This window comes from Poromitra crassiceps (genome assembly GCF_964638095.1).
Source record: "Poromitra crassiceps genome assembly, chromosome: 26".
In the NCBI taxonomy this organism is placed as follows: Eukaryota; Metazoa; Chordata; class Actinopteri; order Beryciformes; family Melamphaidae; genus Poromitra; species Poromitra crassiceps.
Window position 1 is genome coordinate 9,866,778 of NC_139640.1, and position 15,468 is coordinate 9,882,245.

Sequence of the window (15,468 nt, forward strand, 5' to 3'; positions counted from 1 at the left end):
CTAAATAATAATAATAAAAGTGCTTGTTGTGACATCTCAGTGGCAATGTTTTCTTTCCAATCAGGCTGTTTATGAAAGAACATGATGGCTAAACCTACAGTTTGTGTTTGTAAGTTAGAATGCTGACAGGAGAGCAGGTGGTGACATGAAAGTTAGTGAGAAAAGGAGAAGATACTGAATAATGACATCACAACAGTATAATCCTAATGTTGATTTAAAATGAGATATTCCTTTAAATACGGCTAAAAAAGGTTAAAAAAAACACTCAAATTTTTGCACTGCTCTGATGAAGGTCTAGTCGACCGAAAGCTTAATAAATGTGAAATCTGTACAGATTCAAGTGTGCGGAAATTCCTTTTATATTTGTAACTCTAGTTATTTTTCCAGCACCTTGGCCGAGACTTGGCTGGGTCGAGCGGTGGCCCTCCCTCAGACTTGAAATGATGGTAAAATGTATTATTTTTAGTGTAAGGGTCAGAAATGCACGGCTCAGAAATGCACGGCTTCACTCCCACTCGGGCTATCGGGCTGGCCCTTTAGCTCGAGTGGTTAAGGTGTTGCGCAGTGCATGGGTCTGAGCCAGGGATCCTAGGTTCGTATCCGCTCGGACGTTACATTAGTAAAATAACATGTCACGTGTGCAATGCAATATTTGTAATGGAATCATTATGGGACACGGCTAATAGTCGAACTTAGCCATTGTCCCATAAAGATTCCATTACAAAACACGTTAACGTTAACGTTAGCCAAACGTTTTTTGGTTACACAATGCATTGCCAGCTAATGTGACAGGATAAGGTCCGTTTGATATGTTGTTAACACATTGACTGCCAGCCGTTTTTTTTTGCTGTAGGTAGCTTCTGCCAAGCCGTTTTTTGAGGATTATGGCTCATTTTACAAGAGCCGAGGATTCGTTTCAGCTTGGAGTTTGTGAACATACAATATCTCAAAAGTACTAATAGAATGTGTACTTTCTCTGTCTAAAAGAGTTAGTTTGTAGAGTTAGTAGTTATGTAAGCATTAGCAGTTGAATACAGCATGGTTTTAGCGTCAGAAAGAATATTCAGAGATAAACGGCTTTTTGTGAAATTGGATGGAACAGTCACTTTAACCATTCATTTTTGGCTCTCTCTCTCTCTCTCTCCCTCCCCCTCTCGCTCTCTCTCTCTCTCTCCCTCCCTCTCGCTCTCCCTCCCTCTCTCTCTCTCTCTCTCTCTCTCTCTCTCCCTCCCTCTCGAGTTGCTTCAACTCCTCCCTCCGTGGGCGGACAAGCTTGTCACCAGTCAGTGCTTTGCTGCTCTCCTGTGCCTGCATGTCTGCACGGCCGCTGTTTGAGGAAGTCGGGATGGACTCGCTCGTTTGGAGTTTTGGTTGAGAGAAGCTTTTGCGATTCTGGTCATATTTATGCTGCGTGTTTCAAAGTGTGTTCCTCCACCTGTAATCTATCACCCGATCATAGTAGATCGGCTGAATCTATTATGTAAATTTGCAATCCCGCATCGCCAGCAATCAGCGCGAAAAGCGTTTTCCCCCATCCATTTTTCATGAGAATGGCTGGGCTGAGAATGGCGTGACAAGTTAAAAAAATGCTTTCCTTCCTCTAGCCAGGAGAGCACTGTTGCCACTTAGTGGGTCGGTGGAATGGGTTGTAAACGTTCGGTGGCTCCAATAATTATATAAGAGATGTAAAAGGGTTAGATGCACAACCCACCGTCAAAAAAAAAAAATCGATGCCAAAAACGTGTAAACACGTTGTTGGCAGGGAACAGCTGGATTCTGAAAACGTGTTCATACGTTGTTGGCAGTGAATGTGTTAAACGTGTTATTTTACACCGTTTGAAAGAATGAACCCACCTTGAATTCTTTGAACAGGTCTGCCATAAAAAGTTGAATGTAGGCTAAGTAAGCAGCAGAAGCACCATTGTTTTAGTTTTAAATACTTGAGGGCTACATGCCACTGGTGTTGCACTGTCTGCACTCACTGCCATACAGAGTTGAATGTAAGAAGTAAGCAGAAGCACATTGTTTTGTTTTAAAGTTGAAGGCTACATGCCATTTGTTCATTGGAAATGGTTGCATACTTTAATAAAGGAGATCTCACCGCTGTTTACATGCTTTTCTGATCGGCTAACACGCTAGTTATAGCCTACTTAGCTCAGCTGTTAGCTACTTATCTTAGCTCTCTAGCTGCCTCGCGGTAAGATGTCCATGTTCCTTACGCATAACATTCATGTATATTTGCTGGAAGGGGAGACATCTCCCGCTACTGTTGATGTCCAGAGACACTGGGAAATGTGTGTTTGTTTATTTGTTGCGTCGCGTGTAACATTAACATGGACCCTCTGCGGTAGCCTGGGTAAACCCATCCCCCACGTGACCTGCTCTCAGACCTGTTCTCAGTCACTAGTGACTGGGAACTGAGAGAGCAGGTCACGTGGGGGCTGGGTTTACCTAGGCTACCTCTGCGGCCGTGAGCGACTCTGTCAAGCTGAACGATCAGATCAGGGCAGACAGGAAGTCCGAAACCGGACATTCGTCAAATAAAACTAATTTCAAAGTAAAAGCCCATCTTGATGAAAGGGTGCCAGGAGTCGTGCCAGGAGTCGTGTATGCAGCGATTGGGACACACATGCTCATATAGGCCAGTGCAAGCACCGGCCTAAAAATATGCAGGGGACTAGATTTTGTTGCATATTCCACTCAAAGGGGGCAACAGGCACGCCGCACACGCACACCAGAGATGCTGAAAAGTCATTTTTTGCAAGTCCAAGTCAAGTCACAAGTCTTTGAAGGGAAAGTCCAAGTCAAGTCTCAAGTCCCTTATGGAGTGAGCGTTCTATCATCTGCTGCATGCCATCCAGTCTGCTTAGAACACTGCATAGCTAAAACTAAGGAATTCAAAGCATGTACTGTATTATCCTCACTCCTTATATATTAGAATACAGTAGCAGCAATGGTTAGAGATGACATTAGTAGACATGTCCTTAATGTTAATGCACCAAAAAAAAAAAAAAAAAAAAGATTGTTCACAAGTCCCAAACCTTCAAGTCCAAGTCAAGTCTCAAGTCTTTGAAGGGAAAGTCCAAGTCAAGTCTCAAGTCCCTTATGGAGTGAGCGTTCTATCATCTGCTGCATGCCATCTGGTCTGCTTAGAACACTGCATAGCTAAAACTAAGAGATTCAAAGCATGTAGGCTACTGTATTATCCTCACTCCTTATATATTAGAATACAGTAGCAGCAATGATTAGAGATTACATTAGTAGACATGTCCTTAATGTTAATGCACCAAAAAAAAATAAAAAAAAAAATAAAGAAAAATAAAGATTGTTCACAAGTCCTAAACCTTCAAGTCCAAGTCAAGTCTCAAGTCTTTGAGGACGAGTCTCAAGTCAAGTCTCAAGTCACTGTGTGGGTGACTTAAGTGCAACTCAAGTCCAAGTCTCAAGTCCAAGTCCCCATCTCTGGCGCACACACACACACACACACACACACACACACACACACACACACACTGCTGGCGCTGTTCAATGGCGACCCGGTTTTGCTCTCCGACTCTGAGAGCGAACCAAGCAGAATTTCGCTCGTGATACTTGTACCATGAAGTGACAATAAAGTTAATCTCTCTCATCTCTCTCACACACACACACACACACGCACACACACACACACACACACACACACACACACACACACACACACACACACACACACACACACACACACACACACACACACACACACAGACACACACACACACACACAGACACACACACACACACACACACACACACACACACACACACACACACACACACACACACACACACACACACCTGTGCTTTTGGCAATGTTCTCCAGCAGCAGAGGGTACTTGGTCAATCTCTGCATCTCGATAGGAATGATGTCCTTCAGCTGCAGCCTGCGGCACTGGGGCTTACTCTCCGCCTCCTGCGAGCAACACACACACACACACACACAGTCAGAATGAATGCACATGCATGGGAAGTAGGGGTGTCACGATACACTCAGCTCACGATACAATACACGATATTGGGTTCACGATAACGATACGATATTTTAACAATATTTTTTTGCGATCGCTTTGTAAGTCGAGGGGGCATCCTCCACACTAATTTGAGTCATTTCACCCATTCTCATCCTCCGTGTCTGTAACGTCCCTCATCTGTTCAAACAAAGCAATGAAAAGGAGAGCGAGCATGCCAGGTTTTAGCGTTAAAATAGGAGATATTGTTCTCACAGACAAGGAATCAGTGAAATATCTCGGTTGTGTCCTGGAAAACAGCTTATCAGGGGAAAGCATGGCTCAACAAGTACTTTGGAAGATCAACAACAGGACTAGATACCTAGCCAGAATCTCCCGGTTTATAGATCAGTCCGCGATGAAAATACTTGCTGGAGCACTTATAGAGTGTCACTATGACTATGCGTGTGGCTCCTGGTTCAACAGCGCCCCCAAAAGTCTGAAAATAAAACTACAGACATCTCAAAACAAGCTAGTCAGGGTAATACTAAGGCTACCTGCCCGAACCCACCTTGACGCATCACATTTTAAGAGCATGAGATGGCTAAAGGTGGAAGACAGAGTCAACCAAATAAGGATGTGCCTAGTTCACCGAATTGTGCACGGGGTAGTGCCAGTGTACTTCAATAACTACTTCAACCGTGTCAGGGACACCCATACTTATTCAACTAGACGTAGCTCAACTGACTTTGTGCCAGTCAGATTCAGGAGTTGTATGGGGAAGGAGTCATTTTTATATTCTGCAGCTGTCTTTTGGAACAGTCTGCCCAGTGACCTGAAAATAGTGAACAGTGCTGATAGATTCAAGTCCAGCCTAAAGACATGGCTCAAAAGGGACTATAATTAGCCTAGATATTCAGTTTTAAGGCACTTTTACATGTTTTTATGTGACTATGCTATGTCTGTGATGTATGTGATGTGTTGTGATCTTTACGATGTCTGTACGATGTCTGTACGATGCATGTCTGAACACTTCGTTCCCCCACCCCCCTACAAGGACCACAATGGAAATAAGCTCTGAGCTTTTTTGTGTCTATCCTTGGCAGTATCCCAGACTGTGCTTCTGTCACGTTATTTGTTATATATATTGTCAAATAAAGTCATTCATTCATTCATTCATTCATGCAATCAGATGCAGATCAGTGGCACCATGTTCAGCTTCTTTTTCTCACGATATGAGATTTCATCTCAACGATACATAATTGTCACGTTTTGATATCGCGATATATTGTGGGACGAGATATTGTGACATCCCTAATGGGAAGCGTTTGTGACCACGCATTCATGTCTTCTCGTGCCTGTCTTTCTGTTTGACCTCGAACAGGGTTTTGTGAGTGAGTGAGTGAGTGAGTGATTGAGTGAGTGAGTGAGTGAGTGAGTGAGTGAGTGAGTGAGTACGTACTTGTATGAAGGCGTTGAAGCGCGGATCTTTCTTCTGCCTGCTCTTGATCTGGTCCAGGGCCCACGACTGGTGACTGCAGGACCGGGCTGTCAATTTCTGGAACCACTCCCCCTCTGGTCCACCAAACTGGAACACAACACAACACAACACAACACAACACACGCACACCACACGCACGCACACCACACGCACATCACACGCACACACACAATGCTAATGCCAGCTACATGTCTAATAGTCTATTGGACGAGATTGAAGAGGACGAAACGAACAGAGAGAGGAGGAGACAGAGAGAGGAGGAGACAGAGAGGAGGAGACAGAGAGAGGAGACAGAGAGAGGAGGAGACAGAGCGAGGAGGAGACAGAGAGAGGAGGAGACAGAGAGAGGAGGAGACAGAGAGGAGGAGACAGAGAGAGGAGGAGACAGAGAGAGGAGGAGCCAGAGAGAGGAGGAGACAGAGAGAGGAGGAGCCAGAGAGAGGAGGAGACAGAGAGAGGAGGAGACAGAGAGGAGGAGGAGACAGAGAGAGGAGGAGACCGAGAGAGGAGGAGACAGAGAGAGAGAGCAGGAGACAGAGAGAGGAGGAGACAGAGAGAGGAGACGACAGAGAGAGGAGACGACAGAGAGGAGGAGGAGACAGAGAGGAGGAGGAGACAGAGAGAGGAGGAGACAGAGAGAGGAGGAGACAGAGAGAGGAGGAGACAGAGAGGAGGAGGAGACAGAGAAAGGAGGAGAGAGAGAGAGGAGGAGACAGAGAGAGGAGGAGACAGAGAGAGGAGACAGAGAGAGGAGACAGAGAGAGGAGGAGACAGAGAGAGGAGGAGACAGAGAGAGGAGGAGACAGAGAGGAGGAGGAGACAGAGAGAGGAGGAGAGAGAGAGAGGAGGAGACAGAGAGAGGAGGAGACAGAGAGAGGAGACAGAGAGAGGAGACAGAGAGAGGAGGAGACAGAGAGAGGAGGAGACAGAGAGAGGAGGAGACAGAGAGAGGAGGAGACAGAGAGGAGGAGGAGGAGACAGAGAGAGGAGGAGACAGAGAGAGGAGACAGAGAGAGGAGACAGAGAGAGGAGACAGAGAGAGGAGGAGACAGAGAGAGGAGGAGACAGAGAGGAGGAGGAGACAGAGAGAGGAGGAGAGAGAGAGAGGAGGAGACAGAGAGAGGAGGAGACAGAGAGAGGAGACAGAGAGAGGAGACAGAGAGAGGAGACAGAGAGAGGAGGAGACAGAGAGAGGAGGAGACAGAGAGAGGAGGAGACAGAGAGGAGGAGGAGGAGACAGAGAGAGGAGGAGACAGAGAGAGGAGGAGACAGAGAGAGCAGGAGACAGAGAGAGGAGGAGACAGAGAGAGGAGGAGACAGAGAGAGGAGGAGACAGAGAGAGGAGGAGACAGAGAGAGGAGGAGCCAGAGAGGAGGAGACAGAGAGAGGAGGAGCCAGAGAGAGTGCTGGAACAGAATTGGAGAGGAAGGAGAGGACATTGCAAAGAGAAATGGGACGAGGAGACGAATGAGAGAAGGTTTAGTTTGACTCACCCTGTTGAGCAGCGTGGTGCCAATGGATTTGACTATGAAGTTGTCTTCCACACGCAGTTTCTTCAGGTTCTCATAGAAGGCATCTGGATTCAGAAGCAGAGGGAGATACACAGACACACACAGTTTAGTTTGAATATACAGCGAGACAATCTTCTAGTATACTGACATTGTGCTAACAACTAAAGCAGTACTAAGCAAGATTTCCATGTATAAATAGAGTACATCTGCCTTATAAATCTAAGGGGCCCTTTACAGGAGGACAGTTTCTGGAAGAAACAACACAATAGCGTTTCCTTCACACCTTTTCCTTCACACCTTCTCCCTGTTTACATGAGCGCTGTTGAAGTTTTAAAACGCTGTAATGTACATGCCAGGTCGCTAGGTGGCAGTGTGATCACCTTATTCTTTGCCCATACAAGGACGCTTCTGCATGACGTCATTTCGTAATCGTCTTTCCGGTTTTAAACACGGAAGTAGAGTACGCCTACCGCAGTCATTTAGACTTGCCAAAAAGCTTTTTTCAAGCAAAAAAACAAAACAAACTGTTTTAAAGTTTTAATATTTGTCGGGTGAGAACGTAACATATATGTGACCAGTTTATCAGAATAACGCCTATTGGAAATCTTTAACGAGCAGCGAGGACTAGAAGCACTGGCTGTGCTGACACCGGTTGGACTAGCTATCTGTCAAACCCTACTGTAGTTAGGCTACTGGCAGTGAGAAAACACTGTCCACGTGCTTTTGTAACTAACGTTAAATGCCGACCGGGTACAGCCATCGGCTCCTCGCAGCAGTAACGTTATGAACATGTCACTGAAGTTGGCCGCAGTGTAGCTTAATTCTGAATGTTGAACGTAATCGCATGTGTCACGTGTGCAGGCATGCCAGAGTTCCTGAAATGAGCCGTCTCAAAGCGATTACATGGAACGATCAGCGGGAAGCGTCACCAAGAATTCCACTCTGGAAGGTGGTTTCAAAATGTGTCGTTTCCTAAGCCCAAATTCGCCGTCGCCGTCTAAAAGGGAGCCACTAACGACAAAATAATTCCCCGTCACCATAGGAAACCGTCCTCGTGTAAAGTGGCCCTAAATCACAAATGTGGGGTTGCAACCGAGAAACCCCTCCACTAATTGAGATTTTTCCACCCTCTCCACCTCCACCAGCCACTAAGCAGAAGAATTTTAGGCCCAAGGATTATAGTAGACAGTTTACAGATGTCATTTTGCATGATGTTTGGGTAGTGAAGTCCTTCAATCTTTCAAAGAAAATGCAGTTATCTCCCGCTGCCACTTGGGGCCACTTAATGCCTTGTGCAACATTCTACTGTAACAGTAGAATTATGATTTGCCATAACCATCATCCTTAGTGGTTTGATTATTAGGTGGAAGGACACGACGAGGACAGACGGAAGCCCGTCTTTATTGTCACACGAACACACTACAACACATGCATGCGGCCACTACACACACTCATGCTGACGTGGCCGGTGAAATATGTCCTCTGCATTTGACCCATCCAGGCTTGTCCTTTCCTCCAGGGGGCAGGCCGGGAGCAGTGGTCGCTATTTCTTTCCAGCGCCCGGGGACCTTCATTGGACCATCATTGGACCAACTTCAGATGTTGTCGTCACTGGTCGGATGACGATCTTCTGCATGTTTTTTTTAGTGGGGGGTTATGTACGGAGGAACCCCCTGGGGGGTACGGGGAGAACATGCAAACTCCACACAGAAAGGCCATTTCGACGAGATAGCCCACCTGGGCAGTAGGCACTTTTGTGTCACAACTCCAGCGCCCACAGCGTCCCAGGTGAGAATCGAACCCAGGACGAGGCGACAGCGCTTACCACTGCACCACCGTACCCCTGAATAACAATAACAATTATAGCTGCTGCGCAGCAATGGGTTGTGGCAAGTCTCAAGGCTTTGAGCTAGAGGTCTTCGGGTATGCCCGACCCCCCGAATACCCGAGGTTCCGACCCGGACCCGGCCGGGTCTGGGTCCTTTCAAAAGAAGTGCCAAACCGCTTGACCAAACCCTTAGAAAAGTCATAGCACACCTGTCCTCAATAAGCCGCATGTTTTGAGTTCGGACATGTCTATGTGGCGCAGAAATTGTGGGGGTTATTACGCGCCAAAAAAGTGGCTGCTGCGCAGCAATGGGTCGTGGCTGGGCAAGTCTCAAGGCTTTGAGCTATTATGACATCACAATTGCTCGAGTGACATCAGTGATGGCATCACAATTGCTTGACTGACTGATGACATCACAAATACAACCTAATTGCCAGTGGTGGAAGAAGTACTGAAAGTTTGTACTCAAGTAGAAGTACTGTTACCTTACTGAAATATTACTCAATTACAAGTAAAAGTACTGGTGTTAAAAATATACTTAAGTAAAAGTAAAAAGTACTCTTCTAAAAAACTACTCGGAGTATTAGTTACTTTTTTAACCATCGATTTTTAATAGCAGGCTGTCACAGGCATTCACTTGAAACGGGAGATCCATGTAGAAAATACATTATACACTTTCAACAAAGCATATTTCTCTAATAAATGATATGAATGAAAGATCAATCCCTTCTTAGTATCAACAGGGAGCAAAACCCTAAATAACTGAAAACTGGTGGGTGGGAGGGGTCTGTCAGTCACACCTGCTTTGCTCTTCCCCCAGATGTTATTCATTTGTAATAATACTGGTAAGCATTTGACTCTTAAAGAGGACAGGAAACATTTGATCATATGAATCTAGTTAATTTGCATGTCACCTCAGAGAAGACAGGACACTGCTTTCAAGTCTGAAATGTACCTAGATTTGCTAGAAGGATGAACATTTCACCTTTTTTTTACAGAACTGTTTTTGTATTGCTTAACTGTGAGTCTGTGACTGTTTTATTTCTGAACAGAAGGATTAGCCTCGCCTCCAATAAACAAAAAACCCTGATGCTGTTGCTGTGCATTTATTTGAAAAGGAATAGGGCCCACATGATATGCAAGTAAAATAATAATAGCAGCACAGACATCAGCACTCAGCAACACTTTTTCCAACAATAAAGAAAATAAATGTTATTCACATACCGAGTAACTGTTATCCTTATGATTAGTTTCCCGACTTTTCAAGATGTGCTCTGTACTGATACTGAACCAGTGGAAACAACTATTATGAAATTAATGGTTGTATTTTAATTTAAATATTTGCTTTGATTGAAACAAAAATCTTGTCATTAGTATTTTTTTTATAGCCTATAGCAAGCTGTTAGGAGTTAAACAGGTCATAATTCCCTCTCTCAATTTTATATTGCTGTGAAAACACATGTATTGTGCACTGCAAACTATTTGGGCTTATTTTTATTTTATTTTTTTACGGAATACACATTGAATATCCACACTGGGTAGACTAGCCTCTATACCATATACAATCAATGCTGTCTATACCCATGGTCACCTATTAGGCTACATTGCTGCCTGCCCTCCTAATATGGTCAGACAACGGTACATGTCATGAAGTGTCACAGACCGCATATTTTGGGATTATTTTATCAAGTGGATTATGTCAACGAACGGGACTTGCGTGGCGTCCGTGGACAATGCATACCTTGGGTGGCATTTGGCTTCAGGTTTGTCTTTCACTTTGGTGAAGGGTTCAGCATCATGTCGCTTCCTCCTGAGTCCTGTGTCGACTGGTCTGTCACGCAAGTTCGCAACCAAATTAATGATCAAATTAGCAGTGAACAGGGGGCGTGTCGCGTCACGCGTGATGCACGTGATTCCATCCTTAATCGAATTTGAATTAAAAGTGTTATTTAGACAGTCACTGTCTGCACGGCACGGCAGCACACATGCTTGAGTCAGTGACAGAGACAGGGCGCTTGACAGCGAATTCAGCGGACAGATCAGAGGGGAAAGACTGGCGGGGGGGAATGAATGGACCAAACGGCCGCTACTCGATAACAGTATCTTCAGCTGATAGAGTTTATTGGCTGCGTAAAATGCAGATCAAAGGTTTGGATGTTTGGATTTAATTAATTCAAATTGTACTCAGTACTCAGTATGATTTAAAAAGTAACGAAGTAGATTACATGGTGCAATCCATACTTAAGTAAGAGTAAAATTACAGACTTGAAAAAATAACTTTTAAAAGTACAAGTACCCAAAAAAAGTACTTAATTACAGTAACGTGAGTAGTTGTAATTCGTTCCTTCCACCCCTGCTAATTGCCATAGGTAATTAAGGTAATTAGGCTATACACAGGGCCAGAATTCAACGTTTTGATGCACTGTGGGCTCAATTTTTGACCGATCGAAAATCTGTTTTGATACTTTTGTGTAGGACAGTCTAACGATGCAGATGCTGAAGTTTGGTGTCGTTTGAAGAAAAAATGTGGGAGGAGTAGGGTTTAATTCGTTTTTGCAGTTTTTGCAGTTTTGCGGTCTTTAGACTTCATAATTGGCCATAGGTTGCATTGTACAAAAGTTTCTCCTCATGCAGGCGCACATTTCTGTGAAAGTTGCAAAGCCGTAGCACGTATGCCTGATTTTTTATGAATTTTTTAAGTTTTAAACTTTAGACAGTCGCTGTAGTGCCACCGTTAGGACTATTGGCCCCAAATTTGTGTCAAAGACGTTTGGCATGGGACTGGACCTTTGTGCAAAGTTTGGTTAGTTTTCATCCATGGGAAGTCGAACTTCCCGGGAGAAGAAAAATAATAATAATAATAGCTGCTGCGCAGCAATGGGTCGTGGCCGGGCAAGTCTCAAGGCTTTGAGCCTTGAGCCTTGAGCCTTGAAATCAGCTCAGAAGTGTCAAGTGTCAATACAAGAAGGAAGGTTGGCCATAATGACAATGAATCAGCACTTCCTGCCGCCCTTCAAAATAAAACAATTTAGAAGGTACAGGTACTGAATGCTGCTATAGCGCTCCCTAAAGGCGAAATGACACAATATTTATCCTATAGGCTGAGAGTACATCCTTCCACACCTGGACCAAGGTTGGTTAGGATCGCACGTTGTGTTCTAGAGTTATGGTGATTCTTGTGAAATTGGCCCCACCCACAGAAGTTTGGAAGTCGATTATATCGCAACGGTGTGCTTTTTTCAAATACCACGAAACAGTGTTGTGCAGGACACTCATCACATGATGTGTGCTTTGGTTTGGTGAAGACTGGACAAAATTTCAAGGGGGAATCGCAAAAAAACTGTTTTGGACCTAATTCAAAATGGCGGAAAATCTAGTCAGACGGAAATGGGCGTGGCCTAGATGAGTAGATGCGGAAGGACCCAAGGAATCCAGGGAAAAAAGAAGTTTGATGATAGACCATACGGTTCAGAAGTTATGGACCAGAATGTAAAGAGGGCTGTTATAGCTCCACCATCTGCTCAATTTGTGTAATTCTTTCGTGTAGAATAAAAGGCCCCTCTGTGCACCTCCCTACCAAGTTTCGTAGCTGTAGCTGTTATGGTTTCTGAATTACAGCTAATTTACTGCAAGATTTTTCGAAACCCCATGCAAGTCAATGGGGAAAAAAAATATTATGACATCACAATTGCTCGAGTGACATTAGTGATGGCATCACAATTGCTTGACTGACTGATGACATCACAAATACAACCTAATTGCCAAAGGTAATTAAGGTAATTAAACTATACACGGGGCCAGAATTCAACGTTTTGATGCACTGTGGGCTCAATTTTTGACCGATCGAAAATCTGGTTTGATACTTTTGTGTAGAACAGTCTAACGATGCAGATACTGAAGTTTGGTGTCGTTTAAAGAAAAAATGTGGGAGGAGTAGGGTTTAATTCGTTTTTGCAGTTTTTGCAGTTTTGCGGTCTTTAAACTTCATAATTGGCCATAGGTTGCATTGTACAAAAGTTTCCCCTCATTTAGGCGCACATTTTGGTGAAAGTTGCAAAGCCGTAGCACGTATGCCTGATTTTTTATGAATTTTTTAAGTTTTAAACTTTAGACGGTCGCTGTCGTGCCACCGTTAGGACTATTGGCCCCAAATTTGTGTCAAAGACGTTTGGCATGGGACTGGACCTTTGTGCAAAGTTTGGTTAGTTTTCATCCATGGGAAGTCGAACTTCCCGGGAGGAAGAAAAAAATAAATAATACAGGCAAATACAATACAATAAGTGGCCCTGCCATTTCGCTGGCCCGGCCACTAATAATAATAAAGGCAAATACAATAAGTGGCCCTGCCGCTTCGCTGGCCCGGCCACTAATAAGGATAACAAGACACTAGCATCCTACAAACCACCTCTTTGCAATAGTACTCACAGTGCATTTCTATGATATCGTCCATGTTGGGGAAGATGGCGGCCACCTCGGTGCTGGTCAGGTACTCCTCTTTCTCCAGCGGCCTGGAGAAGACCATCTGGAGGACGCTCAGCATTCGCACATGGGCGTGCTCTGTTGCAAACAGCTCTGAGAGGGCAGAAGGGGAGAGGAGAGGACGGGCTGTCAGAGATGCTACAAAAATAATGATGGGTTCTCTTCAAAAGGGGACAGCCTGTTTAAGTGATCATGTTCTTGATCCTAAACACTCCTCTGACTAATATTTGAATGAAGACACATCTCCTTCTTGGCAACTCGAACGTAGCTGTGCCATTAATGGTCTAATACAGGGGTGGGCAATTCTTTTTCATGGGGGGCCACATGAGAAACCCAGATTGTTGCCGGGGGCCGAACAAATATTGTCATGCCGTAACCCAGGAACTTTGATGATAGAGAGGACCACAAAAGAATGTCCTCGCTACCAAAGGGCCAGATTTTGCTGAGGGTTGGGGGCCGAAAGGTGCCGGCGCAAAAACATTTGGGGCATTTGAAGTCAGATTTAGAGGAATAACTCATTTTAAATTTATTGTTGTGATGTCATTATTCAGTCTTAAGCACCAATATTTGATCCTTTTCTCACTCACTCCTATGTCACCACCTGCTCTCCCTGCAGGGCTTGAAATTAACTTTTTTGACCATCTGCCAATATGGCTGCTAGATTTTAAAGTTACCAGCCAATTAGAATTTCCACTAGCCAAAATGTTTTTCTCCAACTCCAAAACCCAAAAATCCAAAACCAACAAGTTAATTATTTACATTTTTACTTCAATGTAGAACAGTCATTTCTTACACATGAGATTACTTTGAGCCTTTTAGTCATAAAGATTATTGAAAGATATTCCATATTCCAGACTGAAATGCTATAACAGAAGTGGAGTCTTGGCCAGAATGACATGAACATTTGGAAACTTATTCAGCAGGTATCTTGCATGTTGCGTTCAGGTGCACGCTAAAAAAAAAGAAAAAAAATACAATTCCAGCGCGGGCCAGACAGGTGGCGCTCGTGGGCCGCATGTGGCCTGCGGGCCGCCAGTTGCCCAGGTCTGGTCTAATACATGGTATACAATGGTTATAGGTGCATTATCATTCTCATTCTTCATCTGTCTCATTCTAATAATCAAGCTGCTCCTCAGTTCTCTTCTCCTCACCATTGATGACATCCTGCCTTTTGGTCTCCTTCTTGCTGAGGCTGGACAGCAAGTCAGAGTCGGCCAGCTCCCTCCAGTTGGGCGGGTCCTGCTCCAACTCCAGGAGGCGTGGCTCCATTTCCTCCAGCTGGGGGGAGGGGGTGGACTACTGTACTTAGGTAGTTTTTGAACAATGCAACTTCACTTCACTTGCACAAAACATCTTGTGCAGCCCATTCAGTAACTGGGGAATTTGTAAATTACTGTTATGACAAAACTGTTACTCTTAAAACAAAATGAAAGTTTGTTTACTGCTGGCCTTGGAACTAAAGTTTATAGCAGCCCGGTGGCCTGGCATGGCCTGCAAAAAAAAAGAAAAAAGAAAAAAGAAAAAAAAAGTGCAATATCGATACTTGGCGTCCAAATATCGATACAATATCGTCAGGCAAAATATCGCAATACTATGGTGTATCGATTTTTTCCCCCACCCCTACTGACTACACTATTAAACTAGTGTCGTTATTGAAGCATCCACTTCTGTTATCATTCCTGCAAACTGGCAAAAAGTGTAGACTTAAATGCCATAGAAAGCTTCACTAAGGCTCGTCTACAACCGATGTCATATAGTAGAACCCGCAGACAAATTAAATGCAAACTTCATCAGATTAGCACATTTCAGCTAAATGTGTTGACTGAAATTTACCTGCATCCACAGAATAACCAAGAAGGTTAGAATTGCACAAAATATGCCTAAATGCAACAAAAAACAAGGCGATGAAGCTCTGTTGTAAACATTGGGAGACGCACAACAGGACACACACACACACACACACACACACACACACACACACACACACATACACACACATACACACACACACAAATGAACACAAATGCAATGAGGGAGAGAAGGAATGAGGAAAGGATGCACGTGCCGGTCTGAAGAGAAAAAGAGAAAATAATGAGGGAGTGGGAAGGCAAAGGGGCTGCGAGGGAAGACCGGGGCCCTCTGGTGGTCGATCTGGTGAGGGTCCGT

General features: G+C 44.4%; 1 protein-coding gene across 1 annotated transcript in view; it reads right to left on the reverse strand.

The window, feature by feature from the left end:
• Positions 1-15,141, reverse strand: part of LOC310798870 (rho guanine nucleotide exchange factor 1-like) — a gene marked incomplete at its 5' end in the record, with an annotated part of 45,910 nt that extends 30,769 nt beyond the window's left edge. The window contains 6 exons of the mRNA XM_083661433.1: positions 3,835-3,949; positions 5,446-5,571; positions 6,978-7,060; positions 13,249-13,395; positions 14,454-14,598; positions 15,136-15,141. Of these exons, the coding sequence (XP_083517559.1) occupies positions 3,835-3,949; positions 5,446-5,571; positions 6,978-7,060; positions 13,249-13,395; positions 14,454-14,598; positions 15,136-15,141 (622 nt within the window). The remainder of the gene's footprint in view (positions 1-3,834; positions 3,950-5,445; positions 5,572-6,977; positions 7,061-13,248; positions 13,396-14,453; positions 14,599-15,135) is intronic.
• Between the last annotated feature and the right edge of the window lie 327 nt (positions 15,142-15,468).